The 26,484-nt window shown below is 37.9% G+C and overlaps 1 protein-coding gene across 2 annotated transcripts in view; it reads right to left on the reverse strand.

Moving 5' to 3' along the window:
• The window catches only part of Hif1a (hypoxia inducible factor 1 subunit alpha), a 52,105-nt gene that overhangs the window by 15,524 nt on the left and 10,097 nt on the right, over positions 1–26,484 (reverse strand). The window contains exons 2-6 of one of the 2 annotated variants that reach the window (XM_070032190.1): positions 10,092–10,282; positions 7,372–7,517; positions 7,204–7,288; positions 2,948–3,060; positions 1,899–2,101 (exon numbers count right to left, since the gene is read on the reverse strand). In XM_070032190.1, coding sequence (XP_069888291.1) covers positions 1,899–2,101; positions 2,948–3,060; positions 7,204–7,288; positions 7,372–7,517; positions 10,092–10,282 — 738 coding nt within the window. Of the gene's footprint in view, positions 1–1,898; positions 2,102–2,947; positions 3,061–7,203; positions 7,289–7,371; positions 7,518–10,091; positions 10,286–26,484 lie in introns of both variants that reach the window. The other variant, XM_070032180.1, reaches the window with a different exon arrangement.

Genomic DNA, 26,484 nt, shown 5'->3' on the forward strand with positions numbered 1-26,484 from the left:
TGTAAACTCGTTCAACATTTCTCTGACCGAAGGGTTAAAGGATTCGTACCTGTATTAAGGCTAAGTGCTTAAAATTGATTGAAACTGAGCTGAGTAATGGTGGCTCAACCTGTAATCCTAGCTATTCATTCAGGAAGCTGAGATCTGAGAAGTATGGCTCAAAGCCAGCCTGGGTAGGAAAGTCCATGAGACTTTTTTTTTTTAAATTGTCAAGATGATTTACAGAGGGGTTACAATTATCTCCAAATAAACACTAGAAAACAGGAAGTGATGCTGTGTGGCTCACAATGGTAGAGCACTAGCCTTGAGCAGAATAGTTCGGGAACAGTGCCCAGACCCTGAGAGTTCAAGCCTCACAACTGACCAAAAAATAAAAAAAATAAAAAGGAAGACAGAAAAGGTTGACACTGATGTTCAGAGAATTCATGTGTCAGAACTTGATTCTAGCTACTGAGTCTATACATTTTAACCATTCTATTATACAGCAGTACAAAAGGGGGGAAAAGGGAGACAACACAACCATACAATAAATGAGATATTTGTGTACAAAATACATATCTTCTTGAAGGAACACAGAAAACTACACAGAGGAATAGAAGCTCTTAGAAGGTAAGCATGTATCAGGTCGAAAAAACCAACTTTTGCTCATATTAGAAAGCATGAGTAAAGACAGTAGGCATGAAAATAGCATATGAAACTCACTGGCTATGGGATGGATACTGAGGCCACATCCAGATGGAGTGTGTCTCAAGTCCCGAGCCCCCCCCCCCCCCCCCAGCTAATTTGGAGAAATAGGCAGGGGCCAGGTCATAACTATCTTTGGCATTCCAAGAAGTTTATAGTGTAAGTCTTTTTCTTTCAGCCTCTTAAAATGGACATCTTTTGAGAAATAAAAATATTACACCTAGAGTTTTGGGAAGCAAATGAGACATTTCCAACAGGAGATTAGCATGAACTGATCTTCACATGAGGATGATTAAAAGGGCATAAATCTGTTAATAGAAATGTAGTTGAAGAGACTATTACGACTGATCAAGCCAAAGGTAATAATGAGGTGATGAACTAAGAGGCAGGATGGCAAGGGTAAAAAAGAGGAAATGGAGAGATACATGCTGATAGTAATTTCTAGGACATAGAGACTGAATGAGTATGGATATGGTAATGTGATGGATGACCTTCATCTGCAGTGGTATATTAACGAGTTAGATATGAGAGGAGCAGCAGTTTATAATATTGTAGGAGCAGTCATTGCACAGTTCAGCAACAGAAATACTTTGTAGAATAGAACAATGTCTGTCAAGTTGGCAATTTCACAATAGTGACAGAAAGGAAAATGGCAGTAGAAACCAGGGGTAGTCGTCGACGTGTTTTGGAAAATGTATGTTAAACAAATGACTTAAAACAGCTATCTAGCCAACAAGCTTTGAAATTTACTCTCTCATTTTAAATGAGGCAGCCTCATCTTAACAGTTCTTGTATAGCACCTGATAATGTTCACAGTTCATAGAAAATATTTAATAAAAGTGGCTAAATTTAGGGGCTGGGAAGGTGGCTCAGTGATAGAGTGCTTGCCTTGCATGCATGAGGCCCTGGGTTCGATTCCTCAGCACCACATAAGCAGAAAAAGCTGGAAGTGGTGCTGTGGCTCAAGTGGTAGAGCACTAGCCTTGAGCTGAAGAGCTGAGGGACAGTGCCCAGGCCCAGAGTTCAGGTACCATGACTAGCAAAAAAAAAAAAAAAAAAAAAAAAAAAAAAGTGGCTAAATTTAGTATCGATGGGTTCCAGATGTATCAAACTATTCAAATAAATGAAAGCATAAAATTTACTGCTGAGTCTTAACTATGATGGCTATTTTAAAAGGCTGTAGTTGTCACATTAACATTGCATAACTAATTTACCTTTCATCACAATAAGAAAACTTCATATCCAGGCTGTGTCGACTAAGAAAAGTCTTACTATCTAAAGGAATTTCAATGTTTGATGGATGAGGAATGGGTTCACAAATCAGCACCAAGCAGGTCATGGGTGGTTTCTTATATCCACACTGAGGCTGGTTACTGTTGGTATCATACACATGAATGTGGCCTGTGCAGTGAAGTACCTATGCAAAAGAAAACAATGTTGCTTTTGAAATTTTCAGTGCTAGAACAAAACTACAGAGGTAAGTAGTAGAGTCTGACGTGACAAGCTTTGACAAAATTTACTATCATTGAGTGCATTTTTGAAAGTCTATAAATATGTTCCCCAGGATTCCCTTGGTACCAGAGATTACTTTTTTTTTTTTAATCCTCTTTGTATAAGCCTGGATTGATTTTTTTTTTTTTTGGGTACATCTGGTCATTGGAGTTGGTTGATATTTTGCTCTGATGACTGTTTCAATACTGAGTAAAGAAATCATACGATGAATACAAAATTAAATTCTTAGCAGTATTCAACACTAGATGGTTGGCAAAGCCAATGGATTAAGCTGGCTTGAGCATACAAATCTTAAAATTCAAAAATTTGTTTGTATCTTAAACTGGAAAAATACTAGATAGTTCTGAATTTGGGGGAATGACACATAAATCAGCTGAAAGTGCAAACAAGTGAAAGCCTGCAAACAAGGAAAATTTTCCTCCATACATGTTTTTGGGTTTGAAGTCAGCAGGGTGTTCTAGGGAGCTATGTTCCCAGCCCTTTTTGCTGAAGTTATTTGCTGAGTAGAGTCTTGGAATTTTTACCTGGGATTGGCCTCAGACCATGATGATGTCTGTACCTATGCCTACGCCCATGGAACTGGTATCATAGGTATACACCACTGAACCAACCTTATTGACTGAAGTGGGGTCTTGCTTTTTTGACTGGCTGGCCTCAAACAGTGATCCTCCTATCTATGCTCCCTAGTAGTTGGGATTATAGGTATATACCATCATGCTTGGCTCCTCTCATAATTTTAAAGTTTTCTTACCTTCCATGTTGCAGACTTTATGTTCATAGTTCTCCCTCGGCTAGTTAGGGTACACTTCATTCTGAGAAAAAAGCTTCGTTGTGTATTTTGTTCTTTACCCTTTTTCACAGGGCCTAGTAAAAACAGGAGAACATTTTAACTCATAGCTAAGTATACAATAAGATAGCCAAGTACCAAACAGCTACATGCTGTTTAACTTCAGTCCCAGCATTAACTTAGTAATTCATATATATCCCTTTTACTTATTCCAACACACCCACAAAGCCTGATACCCTCTCCTTAGAAGTACTGTAAACAAGACTGTTGGGATTCTCCAGTTGGTTGGAGAAAAGAGTTTGTGACAGTTAAGTAACAGTTAAATCATCCAAGCCAGTAAACCTGGTTAAACCCTATAAAAAGAGGAGAATGGTATGACTTGGTTCATTTCCCAAAAAAGAAATTAAGCAAACTCTTTCTGTCCTTTTATCAAATGTGATTGCTCAATTTATAATGAGCAACTATTTTATAACACTACTTTAATTTTAGTAACAAAGAGTATGTGTAATTTTTCCTTAAATCATCCTGTAAAGCAGGCAGGAAATTGTTTCTACTTTATTCCTCTGGGGGGAACAAAGGACTAGAAATATACCAGTCATGGCGGTGCAGCTACAAATAGGAAATATGGATGTAACTCAGTAGTAGGATCCTTGCCTAGCAAAGGTTTGATTCCCAGGTCAAAAGAAATAAAATTACAGACATAAAGCAAAATCAGAAATAGATAAATTCAAGTCTATGGAGTCTCATTCCACACTTCACAACTAAAATGAAAATACATTCAGGTGATTAAATATCATCTTGATTTCTTCAGTGCTTACTCTGATTCAAAACAAATAAAAAAATTCATTCCAGTATTAAAGGCTTGGAATGAGCCAGGCACTGGTGGCTTACATCACACCTGTAATCCTAGCCACTTAGGAGGCTGAGATCTGAGGATCATGGTTTGAAGCCAGCTTGGGCAGGGAAGTCCATGAGACTCTCATTGCCAATAAACTACACAGAAAAGTCTGGATGTGGCGTGGTGGTTCAAGTTGGTAGAATGGTAGCTTTGAGCAGAAGCAGCTCAGGAACAGTGCCCACAGGCCCTAAGTTCATGTCCCAGGACTGGGGGGAAAAAGTCTGAAACGTGTATTATAGGTGATAATGTGAATAATTAGAAACATGCCTTTACTGGAGAAGTTAGACATATTGTATACAGAGTAGGGTCAACAGCAACAATATAATGCAAAGTTAAATACTCAAGACTTTTAAGTGCTTTAAAAAATATGAGTCCTCATCAGGGGAAATCAAGAATGTCTCAGAATATGATAAGTTCAGTACATAGAGATGGGTTAGAGGGGTATTCTAGCAGAAGGAAAAGATTGAGAAGCACAAAGGTAAGGAAAAATATCACCTGTTTGGGTAAATCAGAGTAATAAGACAAAATTAGAAGGAAGGTTAGGGTTATTACTATAGAGGGCCTCGGTTTCCCAAATGACAAGTTCAGCCTAACTATGTGACATTTTAAAAAAAATTCTGAGTTGGGAAGCACAATTATAAACTGAAGGAACATTAAGTTGGCATTGTTATGATTTAATATACATATGATCATTTAGGGGCTGGGAAAGTGACTCAGTGATAGAGCGCTTGCCTTGCATGCCTGAGGCCCTGGGTTCAATTCCTCAGCACCACATAAGCAAAAAGAAAAAAGCTGGAAGTGGCGCTGTGGCTCAAGTGGTAGAGCGCTAGCCTTGAGCTGAAGAGCTGAGGGACAGCACCCAGGCCCAGAGTTCAGGCCCCACAACCAGACCACCCCCCCCAAAAAAAAAGATCATTTGAATACAATAATGGTAATCAAACGCTAAGCCAGAAACAGTTGTAGGAGGGGAAAGAAGGATACAAAGAGATCTGGAAATTTTGTGGGGAACAGCACTGGGATTTTAACTCGGGACCTTGTGCTTTGCTGGGCAGGTGCTCTAATACTTGAGACATGCTTCCAGCCCTTTTGCTTTAGTTATTTTTGAGATAGACTCACGTTTTGCAAGCAAGCCTGGAGCACAATGCTCCTACACTAAATGCTATAGCTGAGATGATAAGTGGAAACAATCGTTAACAGTCTCTTTTTGTTTTGGGGCTGGTCCTGGGGCTTGAACTCAAGGCCTTGGCACTGTCCTGAGGTGTTTTTGTTTTTTGATTTTGCTCAAGGCTAGTCTCAACCACTTGAGCATCTTCTCTATTTCGGCTATTTTTTTTCTCCTTTTTTTTGAGGGTGGGTAGTTAATTCGAGGCAAGAGTCACATGGACTTTCTTGCCTGGCCTAGCTTTGAATGGTGACCTCAGATTTGAACTCAGAAGTACCTAGGCTACAAGTATGAGCAACCAGGGCCTGGCTCAGGTCAGTAACAACTAGATTACTCACAAATTGAAAAAAAAATAAATTTCCCCCCAGGCTAGTCCCAAATCACAGGCCTCTAATCTCAGCCTCCTAAACAGCTAAGATTATAGCATGAGCCACTGTGCCTAGCTAAGATCTGGAAAATTTAAGGGTAGTATATTTAAAGAATACTCAAGAGGAAAAGAAACAAGTCAGTAAGTTTAAATTCAAGTATAGTAAGCTAGAAAAGCTCAACTACTTAATGAGATTAGTTTTATTTTACACTCATATATAGTAACAGAACTAAGGAAGTTAGGGTAGCCCGGATACTGAAGCAAGTTGGTTGGGTTCAGCTCTCCCCATTAACATCAAGAGTCTTTAAAAAGATGCCACAAGAATCATTCTGGACTTGGTGAGGGTACAGGCCTGAAGGAATGTCTGTGATGAGAGTTGTGGTAGCAGTAGATTCACATCATGTGACCTCCTTGAGATATTTTCAGCACTTCATAATGTAAATGCCTTGGACCGGGGGCATGCAGATAATGTGATGTTCAAGTTTCTCCACAAAGCCTCACAAATTCATCAACTATACTGGAAATGATTTTTTAAAATTATGGGTTTAAAAAAATGTATTTGCTTGAAAACATACACGTAGATAATACTAAGTTGGCTATACTTGCTTTAGATAACAAATCAACATTTCTTAATACTCATCCACTATAGTACAGTCTCAGGGAAGCACTGGGCATTAATGGCAATCTCAAGTCTAAATATGAGAACACATATTCAACTCACTGGCAAAAAACAGATCTTTGTTCAGTGAATATTCCTTCTTATAGAATTCTACAAAAAATACATATTTTTTTGTTTTCCAATGTCACAGTAAAAACCAATATGAAATTAAAAAGCAGAGAAAGCACGTGCTGATATAAAAATGACAGTAGAATGTAACAAGAGCTCAAGAACACAAAGACTCTGGGTACAAAAAAGTACGGGCTCTGACGCAGCCTACGGAGTTCAAACCAAAATATGTCATTTGTTAACCAATTAATGTTGGCTACTCAGTAACTTGGTGCTTCAGTTTCTAGAGCAAAATAGAAACCATTAACAGTAACTTTACAGGGTTGTTCATAAAAAAAACTTAAAAGCTATAAAATGCAGAAAATAGTGTTCTGGCATAGACTGTCCTCTCAACACAGGTGGGCTATTATTACTAAAACTAGAGTGGAAAAAAAGAAACCTTAAAAATTATTCAAAAAGCATTATAAAGTTAGAAGCTGTTTCATACAGAAGCAAACTAATAAACTGAAGCCAGGGATTAGTGAAGATGTTAGAGCATAGTAACAAATTTTCACTATGGTAACTTAACAAAGTTTGATTATAGTCAGTACCCTTAGAAGACACAAATGCAAGCCAAGGTACCTTTCAAAAATCTTATAGGTCTTGTTGCTTTTGTTGTGTGGTCTTTCATTATACTTCATAATACGACATAGTCTCAATTTAATAAAGTGTTCTTAGAGGTTCTTAGTCATTGTTGACATCTCTGGATTACTATCTCCAAAATGCTATTGCCTGCAATTTATATTATGGTCTCTTGAGGCTGTAATACTGAATTTAATCAGTAACTTTCCTGGTCTTGATATTGATATTCTTTTCTATTTTATCTGTTATGTGTGTATAAAATTCTGTGGGTTAAAGAAAGTGATGTCCTTTGTTAAATTCCTAAAACAGAGTAAGTTTTAAAGAATAGCCTTAACGTTTTATTAAATGTAAAATAATGTTTTCTCTGAGATTAGTAAATAACAAACTTCAAGATTAAGAAAAACTACCTGTCACATTAAATCAAATAATACACTTTTCTTCTCACCATTTCTGTGTGTGAGCATTTCTCTCATTTCCTCATGGTCACATGGATGAGTAAAATCAAACACACTGTGTCCAGTTAGTTCAAACTGTAAATATATTTAAAAAAATTAGATCTACATGATAAAAATCACAAAACATTCAGAAGAGCTATTCAATACGGGTGTTTTACCTGAGTCAACCCCATGTATTTGTTTACATTATCAGAAATGTAAATCATGTCGCCATCATCTGTTAGCACCATAACAAAGCCATCCAGGGCTTTCAGATAAAAGCAGTTCATCTGGGCCTTCATCTCATCTTCAATGTCCAGATCACCTAAAGAGCACATAAGAGGAGGAAAATAATTTAGGATTTATACGTAAGTGACATAATGTTTTCTTTCTATATAATTTCTTTAATATCTACAGCAGTTATTTTTCTGTATAATTTAATTTTCCCTTCTCCAACTTAAAAAAAAATTGGTTCTTGGTATTGGGGTTTGAACTTAAGGCCTCAAGCTCACAGATAGCACTCTACCACTTGAGCAATGACAACAGCCTAGCATTTTGCTGGTTAACTAGGGGTGGAGTCTTTCAGACTTTTCTGCCTGGGTTGGCTTCAAACTTCAATCTTCCAAGTTTCAGCCTCCTAAAAAGCTATGATTACAGGTGTGAACCACCAGCAACCAGCTTTTATTTTAATACAGAAAAGAATCACAGCCAGAAGTAAGAATGCTAAAATTAGATTTTGCCAACTGTTTTTCATAATTATTTAAAGTAATGCAGCCAGGCAAATCACTGAAAAAAGAAGTGTTAAGAATTAGGTCTTCAAAATGTTCAACATCCCTAGCCATAAAAGAAATGCAAATCAAAACAACATTGAGATATCACCTCACTCCAGTTAGAATGGCAAAAATCAAGAACTCTAACAACAACAGATGCTGGAGGGGATGTGGACAGAAAGGAACCTTACTTCATTGTTGGTGGGAATGTAAACTTGTTCAACCACTTTGGAAAGCAGTATGGAGGTTCCTCAAAAGACTTCACATAGAACTCCCCTATGACCCAGCAATCCCACTTTTGGGCATTTACCCAAATGTTTACAAACAAGACCACACTAAAGCTACCAGCACAACTATGTTTATTGCAGCATTATTTACCATAGCTAAGATATGGAACCAACCCAGATGCCCCTCAGTAGATGAATGGATCAAGAAAATGTGGTATATATACACAATGGAATTCTATGCCTCCATCAGAAAGAATGACATTGCCCCATTTGTTAGGAAATGGAAAAACTTGGAAAAAATTATATTAAGTGAAGTAAGCCAGGCCCAAAGAAGCATAGGTCCCATGGTTTCCCTTATTTGTAATATCTAGTATATGTATGAGTCAAGCGGAAAAGGTCAGATAATGTGATGTCAGGAAAATGAACCCTTAGATGTGTATTTTAATGTTTTTTTCTTTCATGCATGTGTTTCTAACGCATTTATAAGATTATCTCTTTGTTGCTTTGTATGTCCCTCCCCCACAGTATAACCCCTGCTTTCACTATATTTGTTGTCAGTATAACTTGTGGAGGAGATGGGGAAAAACCAGTTGTTTAAGGATACAGGTGGACCTGTTGCAACAATGAGAAGTACAAGTTGTCATGTCCAAAACGAGCTTTACAACGTCGGTGTGGGGGGAGGAGGGGGGGTGAAGGGGGGGGAAGGAGAAGGATTGGGATTAGGGGGGAGGGGGGAGGCTGGGAAGGGATGTGAAGGGTAAACAAAGGAGGAGGCTGCAATGCTTGGTAAGAAATGTACACATTATCCTGCCCATGTAATTGTAACTCCTCTGTACAGTATGTTCACAAATAAAATAAAATTAAATTAAAAAAAATAAAAAGAATTAGGTCTTCAAAGGAATGCAGGAGGAACAAAAGAAAGTTAATCTCTCAAAAATTTCGGAACCAGGAAGTGGCGCTGTAGTTCAAGTGGTAGAGCGCTGGCCTTGAGCTGAAGAGCTGAGGGACAGCGCCCAGGCCCAGAGTTCAAGCCCCACGACCAACAACAACAACAAAAAATTCTGAACCAAACTTTAAAAGAGTATTATTTTAAAAAGATGTCTTATTGAAGAATTGAAAGTATTTTTTAAACATATATTGGTTGTACAATATGTACAAGCAATGTCCAATGATCAGTCAAACCCTATCATTCTCCCTCATCACCTTTCTCCTCTTCTTAATCTCTTTAGGTTTCACTGTTCTATTTTCATTCATACATGTAACATACTTAATTCATCTTCTCAGTCCCATTGGTGCCCAGTCTTCTAACAGAAACAGTTATACAATCCTGTCATTTTCTTTAGTGAATATTAATTGTAGGAAGGGTCTTCACCATGATATTCCACACTTGCACAAGCCCTTCAGTTACATTAAGCCCCTCTATATTGCTCTTGCCATGTCTCCCTTTATACTTCTATTTTATTTCAATATCATTAACCCACCTTCATTTTCTTCTCTTCCTCTTTCTTATGTCCTTTTGTTACTATCAGAGTTTTATACACACATGCTCACATAAGTACATGTATATGTGTATATGTTTATCTTTTGGCTAGAATTCCCATGAGAGAAAACATGTCTTTGTCCTTTTAAATGTGGCTCACTTCGTGTAACACCAGAGTATATTCAAGAGAATAAAACAAAACTTAACAATGCAAAGAAAACTGTTTCTAAGAGCAACTTAGGAAGAAAAATAAAATTTGATAAAAATAGTAATGATTAAAAATTTTAATTATAACTTTAATTAAACACCATAACATATTGGGTATTAAAAGCTAACCATAGCGACCACCTGCTAAAAATAATGAATACTTCTATTTTCTCATTCTTAGGCCTATGATGCCCTTGTATTTAGAACTTACTTACCAGCATCAAGAAGTTTTCTCACACGCAAGTAGCTGATGGTAAGCCTCATAACAGAAGCCTTATCCAGATGTGAGCTCACGTTATGGGGAAGTGGCAGCTGATGAGCAAGCTCGTAAAATACTTCTGACTCTTTGCTTCGCCGAGATCTGGCTGCATCTCTGGACTTCTCTTTTCGGCGTTCAGAACTTATCCTACTTAACAGAAGAAGACAAAGTAGGAAGAAAAGACCAAAAAAATGTAGATAAGTTAATCTGTCTTAGTTTGAATAAAATTAATTTTACCTGTTTATGCTTACTAGATGATTACAAAATATCATGTAGTTTAAATATGTATTTGACTAGAAGATGACTACTTATACACAAGATAGTTATACAAATTTTGGATTACTGCAGACATAAACAATGCTCACAAGAGGTCCATGACCTAGCTTTAAACAAACCAAAGCAATTTGTTCCTCCTTCCTGGCACGTCAAATTGGCAAAGATGCTTTTATTTATTTTAGTTCAAAGCTTAAAAGTAGAACTGGGTGTCAGTGGCTCATACCTGTAATCGTAGCTATTCAGGAGGCTGAGATCTGAGAACCAAGGCTTGAAGCCAACTCAGGCAGAAAAGTTCCTGTGAGACTCTTTATCTCCGATTAACCACTCGAAAACTGGAAGTGGAGCTGTGGCTCAAAGTGGTAGATCACTAGCCTTGAGTAAAAGAGCTCAGGGACAGCAGCCAGGCCCTGGGTTCAAGCCTCACAACCACCACCAACAAAAATAACCCTTAAAAGTAACTGGTATATCCAAGCCTACATTTTTCATAGTCACTCAAAAGCATTCTCAGTATGGAGAAGCCATAATTAAGTTTGGATAATGTACAACTTAATGTTGTACATAACAAGAACAGGAGTAGCTATGAAGTCAGAACAGTAGTAACCACACACCTTTCTTTTTAATTGACACGTTTTTCCTAAGATCCCAGGTTAGCCTCAAACTTACAGTCATCCTGCCTCAGCTACCCAAGTGCTGGGATTAGAAGTGTGCAACACAATGCCTGGCTTTACACATTGGTATTTGTTTCCAGGACCAAAATGTTTTCCGCCCTCTGTCCCTTAACTACACAAGCAATATTGACCATAAGCTTCAAGTATTTATATTAACGGCTTATAATAAGCTATTGTTGTCTACTTCTTTAGCTATCCTTTATTTATTAGTGGTGTAATAGGTGTCAAATAAGCACAACAAGAAAAAAAAACAACCTGGTTAAATGGCCATAAATTAAATGGACAGGTTACCAAGAAATACCTGTCAATACAATGATGATATGTTTTATTAGCTATTTTTGGTAGTACTGATTGATCTCTAGGCCTGGCATGTTAGGAAAGCATTCATCCACTTGAGCCATACTCTTTGACCCTCAGGACCTCTTGTTTGATGGACAGGTGCTCCACTAAGAGGCCATATCTTCAGCCCCCCTTCCACCTTTTTTTTTTTTTTTTTTTTTGCATTAGTTATTTTGGAATAAAATCTTACTTTTTGTCTTGACCCACACCTGGACCATGATCTGCTTATTTTACACTTTCCATTACATGAGCTGCAATGATAAGAGCATACCCATCATGCCCAGTTTAAGCTTTTCTGCCCAGGCTGATTCCTCCCAATTAGCTAGGATTACAGGCATGACCCACTGGCACCCACCAATCTGTATTTTTGTTTTTGAGACAAAGTCTCCTGCCGTTAGCCTGGGCTGGTCATGAATTTACTATTCTCCTGATTATGCTTCCCAAGTAGCTATATACTGGTACCTCTTTAGGGAATTTTTCTAAGAATAAAATCAGATTTTCCACAAATTATAAGCAATCATGTCTTCCTCTGCTTAACTGCCTAGCAAAAATCTATTTCCCCTACCTTGAGTTGAAGGCAATGGTTAAATCTGGTCTGTTCTTAGCTGCTTCTTCAACAGTGAGTGTTTACTGAAAACCTACTATATACCAAACACTATGCTGCTAGATGCATATTCCTATGTAACCACCTATAACTTGGTTAAATAACATCTCTATTTTATAAAGGAGGAAATAGGGATTTCCAGGTTAAAACATCAACTATAAAGTCAAAATGATTTGAAAGTGTTTTTGTCTTTTCTCTTGTATTTTTATTGGCATACATTAATAGGACAAGTGAGTTTCACTGTAATAATTCCATACCTGCACAGTGTACTTTAAGCAAGTTAATTCCCCCTAATCTTAATCCCCTCTGTTATTTGCTTTTTAAGGTATCTGACCAAGCTAACTACAGTGACAGAATGTCTCTACACCTTTAAAATACTTGTATTGTCCAGAACTTCGAGGATAGTAATTATTGTCCAAGGTGTGGCAATAAGCTTCAAGGCAGTCATTAGAATTATGAAGTTGAGCACTAGGTACTGATGGCTCTTGCCTACAGCTCTTGCTATAAGCCTAGCATAGCAATACTAGCTTCCTGGGGAAGCTGAAGTCTGAGGACGGAAGTTCAAAGCCAGAATGGACAGAAAAGCCCATGAGACTCTTATCTCTAATTAGCAAAAAAAGAAAAAAAAAAAAACAGACGTGGAGGTGTTACTCAATAGTAGACTGCCAGTAGTGAGCAAAAAAGGGACACGAGTTGCTGGGTTCAAGTCACAGTACACACACACACACACACACACACACACACACACACACACACACACACACACACACACACACACACACACACACACACACACACACACACACACACACACACACACACACACACACACACACACACACACACACGGTAAATAAAATGTTTAAAAGACAATACTGTATATTTAAAGTAGTATAGATTATAGGAATCAGAATTTGAGTGTAACTAAAATTTCATGATTCCTTTCTGGTCAATTGCCAACTCACTATTATGTGCACATCTATAAACACAGATTAGTTTTGCCTGTCCCACACTGTATATATACATATTATTGTTGCTCTCTTCTTTGTACAATGAGGTTTGTTCGTAATAATTTGTATAATACAACTGTAATTTGCATTATTGAGTAACATTTAATTGAATAGATCTACTTGATTTTTAAACAGGGACCCTGCACAAATGAGAAAATATTTTCCTCAAAATATAAATCAGAATCTTTAGTGAATGCAAAACAAAACTGAAGAATAAAATGACTAAAAGTGACTGAATCTGGAAGCAAACAGCTTCAAGAAAATTAGTGATACGATGGGCTGGGAAGGTGGCTTAGTGATAGAGCACTTGCCTTGCATGCCTGAGGCCCTGGGTTTGATTCCTCAGCACCACATAAGCAAAAAGAAAAAAGCCAGAAGTGGCGCTGTGGCTCAAGTGGTAGAGTGCTAGCCTTGAGCTGAAGAGCTGAGGGACAGCGGCCAGGCCCAGAGTTCAGGCCTCACGACCGGACCGCAAAAAAAAGAAAAAAAAGAAAAAAAAAGAAAATTAGTGATATGATACAAAAGTCAACAAAAACCATTATTATAGGAAAGAAAAGAAAAAACATTATTATATAATCTAGATAGAGAGAAATTACTGAGCCTCTAATGAAGGTGCAGGTTTGAGGTTTTTATTCCTCTGGGGAGGGAATGCAGAACCTCATATATGCTGAGCACTCCCTCCATCACAGAGCTACACTGACAATTCCGTATTAAATGGCTCAGATATATTTTTGCATGATGTTCTTCACATGTGACTACGGGAGTTCTTAAAACACTTTCCACAGTGCTAGAATTTCCAGAGTCTCAGCAGTTTCAGCATTTCAAAGCCCAGGTTCTTGTCTACTCACAGAAATGCTGTCTTTATCACAGAATTATAGCACTAACAAAGAGTTGTTTTTGTGAAACTACAAGACCTTGATTCCACGCAGCTGAAGCCTATACTGTCTGTTAATGTAAGTGCAGATCAGAAGAAAAAACTGAGTTTCAGCATGCATAGAAAGTTACTGTATTTCCTAAATTATCCTTACATGTATGTTGTAAGTACAGCTCCAGTGAAGTTCTGCTAGCACTCATCTGTATAAGGTGCCTCTTCAGTTAAGAATACAGTTAAAACTCTTCTGAATCTCTTGCTTTCAAATTTCCATTACTATTCTAGATGTGATGCTTGAGTAAGCTAGTAGAATATCTCAGTGTTTGTCATATAATAGTTTTTGCCATTTCAAATATTTATCACAGTTCTAGACATAAAACTATCTTGAAATTATTTGATATGGAAAATATACCTTATTGATCTCGTGTACAAATAATAAGCTAATGCATTCAAGTCATATATCTATAGTGTCTAATTGTTCCAAAATGCTTTCTAAAATTCCTGATTGTAAAATATATGTGACTAAAAGACCAAACACAATCATTAAAATTGTTAACAGATGGTCAAGCCTTATTTCTGATCGTGCGTGCGTGCGTGCGTGCGTGCGTGTGTGTGTGTAGATCCTGGGGCTTGAGCTTTTATTGCTCATGGCTAGTGCCCTACCACTTGAACTACAACTCCACTTCTGGCCTTTTGGTGGTTAATTAGAGGTTAAGAGTTTCATGGACTTTCCTTCCCCGGTTAGCTTCAAATCTCAAACTCCTGAGTAGAGAGGATTACAAGACTGAACAAGGCTTAAGTATTCCTAAATCTATCACTTGACAAATGAATCTCTGGCTTTGAATGTACAACTTATTTTGTCACTTGTTAGGATTTATACAGGAGGAGTGTTCTAAAGAAAAAGTTCAAGATTTAAGCAACATACTAGTTAATTTTCTTCCTTTTTTAAAAAAATAGGTAACAGTTTTCCTATACTTGTAACTGTCTCTTCCAACTCATGAATGTGTGTGTCAGTTTTCTTTATTCATTATGAGGTACTATATATTGTGAAAGTTTATGCTTGTGACACCGTACTGTGCTACCTCCTCTAGCCCAACTGTGGTAGCTTAGGCCTGTAATTTCCAGCTACTTGGGAGATGGGGAAATGTGGATCACAGTTTGATACCACTTTTCCCAGACAAAATGTTTGTGAGATTCCTCCATTTCAACAAAATTAGATGGGTGTGACAGTGCACACCAGTCAGCCAACATATAGGAGGTTTAAATAGGATCGTGGTTTGAGGTTGACCTGTGCAAAACACACAAGGTCCTACACTACAAGGGGCTGGGCCATGGTTCAAGTGTTAAAAGGATCTGACTAGCAAGTGCAATGCCCTGAGTTCAAAGCCTAGTACCAACAAACCAAACCAAGCTGACCAAAACAAACCCCCACAACACATTCTAACTACCAAGGCAAACTTTTGTAAGTCTAGATTATTATTATAAAGTTTAAAATTTGACTTCACAAATTCAAAGGAAGGGTTGGTTGGCTTTGAGTTGGAATTTAGAACTTAACCCTAAGCTATTTAGAGGGCTTCATGATCAGGAGCCTGGGCCTGGGTGCTGTCCCTCAGCTATTCAAGCTACACAATTTAAAAGGGTGATGGCAAACCACTATGTGGAAAGAGTCATAGGCTTGGAATTCAATCCACCCCCCAATGTACTCATACCGGTCTTTATCTGTACTGTAAGCAAGATACTTTAACATTTTAATTCATTGTTGTTTGCATTCTATCTGTTCACCAACAGTGTGGCAATCCTCATTTTGCTCATGTTCTTTTTATCAAGTTCGTGTGTGTGTGTGTGTGTGTGTGTGTGTGTGTGTGTGTGTGTGTGTGTGTGTGTGTGTCCTGGGTCCTGAACTCAGGGTCTGGGCGCTTTTCCCTGAGCTTTGTTGCTCAAAGCTAAGTGCTCTACCACTTGAGCCACAGCTCCACTTTGGGGTTTCTGGTAGTTAACTAAAGAGTCTCATGAACTTTCTTAACCAGGCTGGATGTGAACTGAAATCCTAGCTCTTATCAAGTTCGTGTGTGTGTGTTTGTGTGTGTGTGTGTGTGCGCGCGCGCGCGTGTGTGTGTGCGCGTGCGTGTGTGTGTGTGTGTGTGTGTGTGTGTGTGTGTGTGTGTGTCCTGGGTCCTGAACTCAGGGTCTGGGCGCTTTCCCTGAGCTTTGTTGCTCAAAGCTAAGTGCTCTACCACTTGAGCCACAGCTCCACTTTGGGGTTTCTGGTAGTTAACTAAAGAGTCTCATGAACTTTCTTAACCAGGCTGGATGTGAACTGAAATCCTAGCTCTTAGCCTTCTGAGTAGCTAGGATTACAGGTGTGAGCCACCAGTGCCTGGCAACTTCCTGCTTTCTGGTGGTTAACTGGAGGGTAAGAGTCTCATTGACTCTCCTGTCTAGGCTGGCTCTGAACTGTGAACCTCAGATTTCAGGTTCCTGAGTAGCTAAGATTACAGTTCTAATACTAAGACAAAGAATAAAGGCTGAAGTTTTCTTTATAACCATGCATTCCCCCTAAGGAGGTGACTCTAAAGAATGTTTCTAAAGTTATTTAGAAGGCTGAAATCTGAGAACTGCAGTTCCACGCCAGCCCAGGTAGGAAAGCCTAGGAAACTCTAGTCTCCAATTAAGCAACAAAAAGCCAGAAATGGAACTATGGCTCAAGGTAGAGTGCTAGTCTTGAGCACAAAAGTTTAAGGACAGTGCCCAGGCCCAGAGCTCAAGTTTAATTTGGCAACAATTAAAACAAAACAAAAAAACAAGGTCTCTGAACATCGAAAGGTATCCCTCAGGCAGTTATTTTTATCTTTAATTCTATCATTTCCCACTGGAAAACAAATGGAAGATTTATCAAGTTGATACAAGTTATAATTAACATTCGACATGGTATCTTACAGTTTCCTAAGAGAATCTACTTTCACACAATTGAATGAGCATTGTGTTGCTATTTGTATAGGACTGTTGACTACAAACTTGGAAAACAACTTTTTTTTTGGTACAATGTAATTTGACAATATAGTATTAATTTGGCATTAAGATATACTTCTTTCCTTGAACTTTTACCTTGTGCACAGTTCTCTAGACTTCAATCTCCTGTCAATTTACTTTGATAGACCTTGATTCTATTTTTATCTCTTTGTAGCTTATAAATATAAACCATTTGTTATGAGAAATTAATTTTCCTCCAGAATTTATTTCCTTTCAAATATACTTTTTTTTTCTTTAAATACTATGCAACCAAACCTCTTTAAAAATAACTTCCTGATTTTTAAAAAAATTTCTGATTAAATCCTCACTTTTGGGTATTTCTTACCTGTGTCCAACTAAGTTTCAAGACATTTTTGTTACACATTACGTACAGATAAAATAATTGAAATATGTGGTAAGATATCACTAATTGCTACTCTTCTTTTAACTAATTAAAAAAAATCTTATTACTGTTTCAAGATAGAGTCTTGCTGTGTATCTCAGGCTTCAATCTTGCTGTCCTTCTGTCTTCACCTCCCCACTGCTGACATTTTGCCCATGTGCCACCCACACTCAGTCATAGTGAATTCTTTATATGGTAAAGACTGGAGGTAAAGGCAATCTGCATGCCTTCTTAAGGAGATCTGGCCAACCATAAGCCAATTTCCAAAATAATTAAGTACTGTGAGTAAAAAAATGAGATTTTTCTCCCTCTAACACTTACTGAACTTATTATATCTCAGATATTATGTTAAGTGCATTCCACGTTATTAGCTCATTTAGAAAACCAGAAACTAAGATGAGTGGTCTTCTGAACTGCTCCTTCAATAAACGTTTATTGAGAATATATCTAGTACCATACAGTATGCCAAGGAACTAGGAATATAGTAATAAGCAGAACACCATTTGAAGAGCTTGGATGCTCCCCTAAATCTTATTTAAACAGTCAGTGCCCTATTCAAAATGCTGGTCTAGTTGTGTTACATTTACAACTTTCAAGTACCTTTGACCCCACCTTTGAAAATTCTGATCCCATAGATCTGAGGCAGATTTACCAAATTTGAGTCCGAATTTTTCCAAGATGCTTATGATGATACAAGGTTTGGAAGGCACCAGATGATCACTGTAAATATTATTATTTTTGCTACAGTTTCTCAAATTATCATAGTAAGTATTCTTTTAAAAAACACGCCCACACAAAACCAAAACCTGGTGTTCTCAGAGCTGTACACATGTTTGACTTGGACTTCCAATAAAGTAGAGCTGACTGCACAACATTCTTTTTGGGAACCATTAGTTTTGTGCATTATCAGTGCTCCTCTAACGTTATATATCACCAATAAACAGTGTAACACTGTCTGTACAATGAATAAGGCATTCTACTTTGGATTTAGTGACCTTATCTGACTATGTACCTTCAAATAGTACATTCTTTCATCTCCCTGTGTCTTCGCTCACTTCATAATATTTTCCTATAATCCACCAGAATAATCCTTTTAACAAGCAAGTCAAACTTGAAATGTTTTGTGCTTTATTCAGAGAAAATGCCAAGGTCCTTTCAAGAGCCCATATGTGTCTCCTTGACTTGGCTCCATTACCTCTCTGATCTCATCTACCACTTCTTTTGTTTGCTGTGAACATTGGGGTAACCTTGCTGATCTTCAAAGACTTTAGACCTACTCCCTCCTTACAATCTTTTTTTTTTTTTGTGGGGCTTGAACTCTGGGCTTGGGCGCTGTCCTGCCCCAGCTGGCTTTGAACCGCGATCCTCAGATCTCAGCCTCCTGAGTAGCTAGTATTACAGGCGTGAGCCACCAGCACATCCTCTCCTTACAATCTTATAAGCTGACAATCTTATAAGTTGTTCCCTTTGGACCACTGCTCCCATAGTAACCATGAAGCCCCTTTAAGGTGAGACTCCAAGCCACCGATTCTCTCCATCTTGACCCTCCAAAATTACCTAATCATCTGTAGGTACACATCTTGCTTGTTTATTAGCTAGTCTACCAACCCACATTTACACCACAATGTAAATATGGTAAAAGTAGATACTTATAGCTGGTGCCTATAATCCTAGCTACTCAGAAGGTTGAGATCTGAAGATCATGGTTTGAAGACAGTCCTGGCAGAAAAGTTCTTCTGAGACTCTTAACTCCAATTATCTCTCAAAAACCAGAAGTGGAGCTGTGGCTCAAAGTGATAGACAGCCAGGCTCTGAGTTCAAGCCCTACCATGGACAAAATATGTAGGCACTTTAATCTGTTTTGCTCAACTGTATTTTCCAAATACTGATAACAATTCACTGAAGGCATGACTTAATATGCTAAAATTCCATCAATCAGTTGAAATATAGATATGTTTATGACTATAACAATAACTGCAACAATAACTGATTATAACAGTTAATATATGTAGAAGCAAAACACTCATTTATCTAGTTGAGTTTCTGGCACATAAGAGGAAATGAATGTGCACAGGCTTCTAGTCAGGTTAACACCAGAACAAGAAGGTTTTCTTCTTCCTTAAGTGAAAAAATAGTAACCATAGGTAGAACAACTCACTTAGCAGGGTACCAGTAGTAACTAACAACACCTTTATTATCAGGGATCTTGCCAAGGAAGCTGTTCACAGGCACAAGCAGAGTTGAAACACTGGAACACCAATATGCTAAGAGGTTTAATGTTTAGATTAGTTGCCTCATTACTTCTATACTCCTGGTCTTTTGTTTGTTTGTTTTTGCCTCTCCTTTGTCTTTTCAGGTAAGAGTCTGCCTATGTAATAATATAAGCTATCCTGGAGCTCAGTCTCCCTGCCTCAGCTTCCCAAGTGTTGAGATTACAGGCTTGTATCACCATGACCAGCTTATGATGTCTTTTATTGTTTTGTCCTATATAATGTGGTTAGGAAAATGCATGAGTTGTAGTTAATATTCTTTTTTTTGTAGTTAATATTCTTAACAAATTAAAGAGTGCCCGCCTAGCAAGTTTAAGGCCCAGAATTCAAAACTCAGTATGAACAAAAGTACAAAAGATATAGACTTGTAAAAAAAAATGTATGTCTTTTCCAAGAAAGTGTTGTCACAATTCTGGATATACCTATAATCTCAGGTACTTGGGAGTTAGAAGGAGGAGGAGTATCACAAGTTTGAGGCCATCCTGGACAAAGGTAACAGCAGCACGATTCAAAAATAAGAAGATTGAGGGTATAGAGCCCTGCCTAATATGCACAGGCTGGCATTCATGAGGCCCAGGGGCCTTATGCTATTGGACAAATGCATCTTTACACTGCCTGTCTTTGTTGAACAGCAGTTAGTGAGGTCAGTTTCTAACTGACAGGACAGTAGCCACAGAAATCGTCTTTCCTAAAACTAATATAGTTAGTTGTTATGATGCAAAACCTGTAATTCTAATTACTCAGGAGTCAGTGGCAAAAGGGTTGTGATTTCAAGGGGAGCACAAGGCCAGCCAGGAAAAGTTAACAAGACTCTCTCAAAAACAAAATGGCTGAAATATAATTCAAGTGGAAGTATGTGTGCCTAGTATGCGCAAGGGTATGGATTCAACCCCCAAACCAAAAACCCAAACAAACAAACAAAGTCAGTAAGAACAAAACAAAACAAACAGTAACCTAACAAATTTCAGGACAAAGTCAGTCTACAAAAATCAATTTTTGTTCATATGAGATGTCATAATGTGTCATGTGAGAAGATTATATGAAAACTTCTGAGTATGAATCCATTTCTCTGTGCATGTGCATATACAAATATATGCATAACACACAGCTCACAGATACAGATTAAACAAGAATGATGCAATAATACAGTATTAGCAAAGTTTATTCACCACTGAGCCGATAACGATGCTGTACTCACATTTCCCCAGAAAAAATTGAATGTGGTCTAGGCTTGAGATGTATCTTAGCTTAGAGTACCTGGTTTTGTTTTTGGTTTTTCCCAGTCCATGGAGCTTGATCTCAGGGCCTGGGTGCTGTCCCTAAACTTTTGCTTGAAGCCACAGCACTACTTCAAGTTTTCTGGGGGTTAACTACAGAGAAGAGTCTCACAGACTTTCCTGCATGGGCAGGCTCCAAACTTTGACCCTCAGATGTCAGCATCCTGAGTATAGCTAGTATCTCAAGCATGAACCACTTGCGCATAGCTTGAGTACCTACGTTTTAGCCTCAGAGAGGCCCTAGCTAGAAGCAGTACCATCACTACCATCCCCAAATCCTCCCCCCTCAAAAAGCGAGAAACAGGGATATACACGTAACTGTCAGGAGTTAGAAGCCAGCTGCGCAACTTAGTAAAACTCTTGTCTTCAAAGGGTAGTAATGATAAATTAGCAATATAATCCAGTGAATTGAGTTTCTGATGCTAATCTCATTCCAGATCTTAAAAATTCTGTATTTTATTTATTTGAAATTAATCTCAATCAGAATTAGAATAAAAATTTCTATCATGGAATATTATTTATATCTATGCAACAGGTTAACCACTGACTAAACTCTGAATCAGAAACTATCTTTTTAGAATTTGTCCAGGGGATTGTGATACAAGTTATAATGTTTGATGGACTTCACCTCAACACTGCAAAAACACATTTTTATCAATCTAGCTTAATCTCTTATATGTAAAGGATTAAAGATTTGTTAGAGCTCAAAACTAGTTCTGGGCCCAGATTTTATTTATATTACAATTTACTAATAATCTAAAAACAAAAGTGTAGTCTTTATTTATAAACATCTTCAATATACAATTAAACATTCAGAGGATTTTTTTTTTTTTTTGTCGGTTGTGGGGCCTGAACTCTGGGCCTGGGTGCTGTCCCTCAGCTCTTCAGCTCAAGGCTAGCGCTCTACTACTGGAGCCATAGTGCCACTTCTGGCTTTTTCTGCTTACGTGCTGCTGAGGAATCAAACCCAAGGCATCATGCTTGCAAGGCAAGCATTCTACCACTGAGCCACCTTCCCAACCCTTCAGATGATTCTTATGCCACATAAATTTTATAAGGATAGGCTAGAAAAATTTGAAGAGTATTTATGTTTTATTACAACTAAATACACATACCATAGCATCCTATGTTAGGTTGAGCATAAAACTGAGTAAGTTGAGTAATATTATGTAGAACCAACAATAATTGCTGAGAATAAGTCAGAGGGAAAGCTCAAGGACAAAAATATTAAGGAAAAATTGTATAAAGAAACGATAACACTGCCTCAAAAATATAAGTGCACAACTAGGGCTCAAAGATGACCCAACCAAGAATGTGGTAACTGAGTTTTCGTTTCCCAATTCTCTGAAATATATATTTTACTTTATTTTGTGGTGGTAGAGATTCAACACCCTAACCTAGAAGTATAAGAGACGCTAAATATCCCAAACAATAACAAGTTATTTGTGGAGTGACTATGCTTGATAGAAAACTGTAAAATACCAATTCAGGTCATTTGCAACAAAAACACACAGCCCATTATTACAATGCCAGCATGGATCAAGAGTTCTGTGTGGGAGATGATGATTAATAATCTACAAGACAACCAAACAATCTACAGTAAGACACTTAACTCATGTAATCAGGAAACACCATTCACATGGCTAATAAAGAATAGTCCAAGTAGGGCAAACTGCCTTTGAGGAAACTGCTATCTAAATACAAGAACAAAGAGCAAGTTACTTTTCATTTTGTATGGATGAAGAAGCTGAGGGGGGTGACAGTTACTATCTTTCAAACGATATAGATAGCTTGTCAGATGTAGCAAGAAAACAGAGCAGAAGTATATAAATCAACTAATAGTCAAGACAAAGCCAGCTGTTACGTTCTGAGGACATCACCTGAGATTCTAGCTTCAACTTTTCCTTTAAAAAGGAAGCCAAAATAGACTGTACCTCTCTCTGGATTAAGCCTTTTGAAAAATAGCTAAAGCAAATGATTCTGAATATGCTCACAGGAATGACTACTTCAATGTCATTATAAAACAATGGAAATCATCAAGCTCCAACTTTATAACATTTGTTACAACACACATCAGTGCCTACTAAACATTGTATTTTTAAATTATTAGTAAGTTAGTATCATAGTATGGCTAGAGTGGCAAACAGGTATGGCCAACGCCATGACTGGTTTAATTGCCTGGGATCCTTTAAGTAGAATTCTGAAAAGAACCCTGCTATCAATGGTAAAGTGATGCTAATGACTGCTATGAGTGTGGGAGGAGGCAATGGCATCACACCTGCTCTTAATTAACCTTTATGAAAGCTGTTTATTTTATGGAAAAATTAGAAAGAATCAGAATTTACAAACCAAGAAAAATCAAAGGACAGTTTTATCCTATAACTTTCTTCCTATCAATAAACTTCAGAGAGGACAGGATTAGAGGAGAAAATAGAAGTAAACTGAAACAAAAAGAAAAATTAAGGGGCTGGGAAGGTAGCTCAGTGGTAGAGTGCTTGCCTTGCATGCATGAGGCGCTGGGTTCGATTCCTCAGTACCACACAAGCAGAAAAGGCCAGAAGTGGTGCTGTGCCTCAAGTAGAGCAACTAGACTTGAGCTGAAGAGTAAAGAGACAGTGCCCAGGCCCAGTGTTCAGGCCTCATGACGGACCCCCCCCAAAAAAAAAATTAAGATGAAACAAGAAAGGGCTTGTAATGAGATGGTCGAAAGAACAGTCAGATTGGGTAAGATGGCTCCAAGGTTATCTGACAGAAGGTCCTGTAGTTGGCACTCTGCTCTAGGGAATGGAGGGTGGCTATAGGACTTTGTATAGTAATAACATGATCAATCAAAACAAAAAAGCAAATCACTCCCCTCAGTATATGAATGGATCAAGAAAATGTGGTGTATATATATAATGGAATTCTATGCCTCCATCAGAAAGAATGACATCGCCCCATTTGTTAGGAAATGGAAAGACTTGGAAAAAATTATATTAAGTGAAATAAGCCAGACCCAAAGTAACACAGATCCCACAGATCTCTTACTTGCTATAACTAGTACATGTGTAGGACAAGTAGAAAAGGTCAAAGCTACGTACATATGACCATATAAGATGATGTTAAGCGAAATGAACCCCAAGATAGGGATACAATTTTTTTTTCTTGCTATTGTTTCTAACGTATTTATAATGTACCATGTGATTTTTTTGTTTCTTTGTATGTTCCTCCCCCACGGTATAACCCCTTTTTTCACTGTATTCGATGTCTGTACCCTGCATCTTGTATATACACTTCTCTAATTTGGGGAGGGGAAGGGAAAAAACAAAATGCTTAACTAGGGATACAGGATGACCCATTGTAACAATGAGTTGTACAAGACACTACGTTGAAAATGAACTTTACAACTTTGGGGGGCCGAGGCGGTAGTTGTGGAGGTGGGAGGGAAGGGATGGTAGGGGAAAACAAAGGAGGAGGCAACAATGCTCGATAGGAAACGGACTCATTACCTTGCTCATGTAACTGTAACCCCTCTGTACAGTATTTTTACAATTAAAAAAAGTACAAAAAAAAGCAGGAAGTGGCATTGAGGCTCAAGCAGTAGAGCGCTCGCTTTGAGCTGAAGAGCTGAGGGACAGTACCCAAGCCCAAAGTTCAAGACGCATGACCAACTAACTAACTAAATAAATAAAGCAAATCACTACAGTTGAGGATCCTCTCCCCCTCACCTTCTATGTAAATCAATAATAGGTCTCAAAATGAACGTCTCATGTGTTTGAGCAATAGCAGGGTCCCTTCACAGCATCAAAACAAAATATATGTTCTGGTATACACTTCATAGATTTTTAAATTTAGTTTTTTTTGTCATTTGAGGGGCCTGAACTCTGGGCCTGGGCGCTGTCCCTCAGCTCTTCGGCTCAAGGCTAGCACTCTACCACTTGAGCCACAGCACCACTTCCTGCTTTTTTCTTTTTGCTTATGTGGTGCTGAGGAATCGAACCCAGGGCCTCAGGCATGCAAGGCAACCCCTCTACCACTGAGCCACCTTCCCAGGCCCCACTTCATAGATTTTTAAAAATCAGGTCCTAGAGGTTTGTGAGTCTCTTATCTCAGATTATGTTTACCAAATGTAATTTAATTTTATTCAATGAATTTGGTCTCTAGCAAAGAGTATCAGATAGCCTTCAAATTATAACTTTAACATTAAACAATTTGTAGGACTTGCATGCTCAAAATTAGAGAAACCATAATTTCACATTAGACACTAAATGATATTCATTTGTACTATCTTAAAGCATATCCATATTCTTAAAAAAGACATCTGCAAAATTGCATAGAATTTATTCGGGAAGAAGAGGGAAAATTTCAGTGGATCAAAATGCTGAATAAACCTCAGAATAATGCTAACACCATGTCAGCCCCTCTCAGATTGTTCTTATGAGAATTTTATTTTCAAATTTCCCAAGCATGGAATCCAGTCTTAGCACTCTATGATAAACTAATATTCATAATTAAATGCCTTCTAAAATGCAATGAAGCCAACTATTAGGTAGTCATAAACTATCAAAATCCTTAATATTTAAAGTTTTTGCTGATTATGAACTAAGAAATTCACTTAAATTTATAATTAAAAAGTCAGAAAAACTGGCTAACACAAAGCAAATAACTGTAAAGAATATCACCAAATACAACAATAGCTTATATTATTTTACAAATGTCTGTAGTTTTGGGGAGAGACAGTTTGAGTGTGTGTGTGTGTGTTTGTGCATACCAGTACTAGTGCTTAAATTCAGGGACTTCAAAGCTCTTGCTTGGCCTTTTCATTCAAGGCTGCTGTTCTTAACACTAGAACCGTATCTTCATTTCCAGCTTTTTCTGGTTAACTGGAGATAAGAATCTCTCAGATTTGCCCAAGCCACTGGCTAGCAACCTCTATCTTCACCACTTAGCCTCCTGTGTGGACTCCTATCAGCCTGGGTATTGTTTCCACTACAAGTGTAAACTAAATGGCAGTTAGACAAAAAAAGCTGTAACACTGGGTAATTATATAACAAGAGAAGTTAGGTAAAACTTTAGTACTGAGGCTCAAATCCAGGGATTCTACTATTCCAGCACTGGAACCATGAAGAAATCCTACTGCTTCTAAGGCATGTAACTGAATACCATGGGATTAAGATGCCATTTTAAAGCATTTAAATGCAGAAAATGCTCTGGCTTGCATGCATGGGAAATTTGAAAATAAAATTCTCATAAAAATTATTTAAGGGGCTGGGAAGGTAGCTCAGTGGTAGAATGCTTGCCTTGCATGCAAAAGGCCCTGGTACCGATTCCTCAGCACCACATAAGCAGGAAAAGCTGGAAGTGGTGCTGTAGCTTAAGTGGTAGAGCACTAGTCTTGAGCTGAAGAGCTGGGGGACAGTGCCCAGGCCCAGCGTTCAGGCCCCACGACCGACCAAAAAAAAAAAAAAGTGTAAATTTAGCCAATGAACTATGCACATATAAAAAAGATAGGGAATAAATAAAATAAGTTAAAAATATTAACAGTGGTCATCTTTAAGTTGTGGAATTGCAAGCATACTTTTCATATTTTAATGTTTTGTTATTATTTTGAATTAACTGTTTAAAGCAAATATTGTTATATAT

The sequence above is a fragment of the Dipodomys merriami genome, unplaced genomic scaffold (genome assembly GCF_024711535.1).
Source record: "Dipodomys merriami isolate MVZ:Mamm:240054 unplaced genomic scaffold, mDipMer1.0.p SCAF_1, whole genome shotgun sequence".
Taxonomy (NCBI): Eukaryota; Metazoa; Chordata; class Mammalia; order Rodentia; family Heteromyidae; genus Dipodomys; species Dipodomys merriami.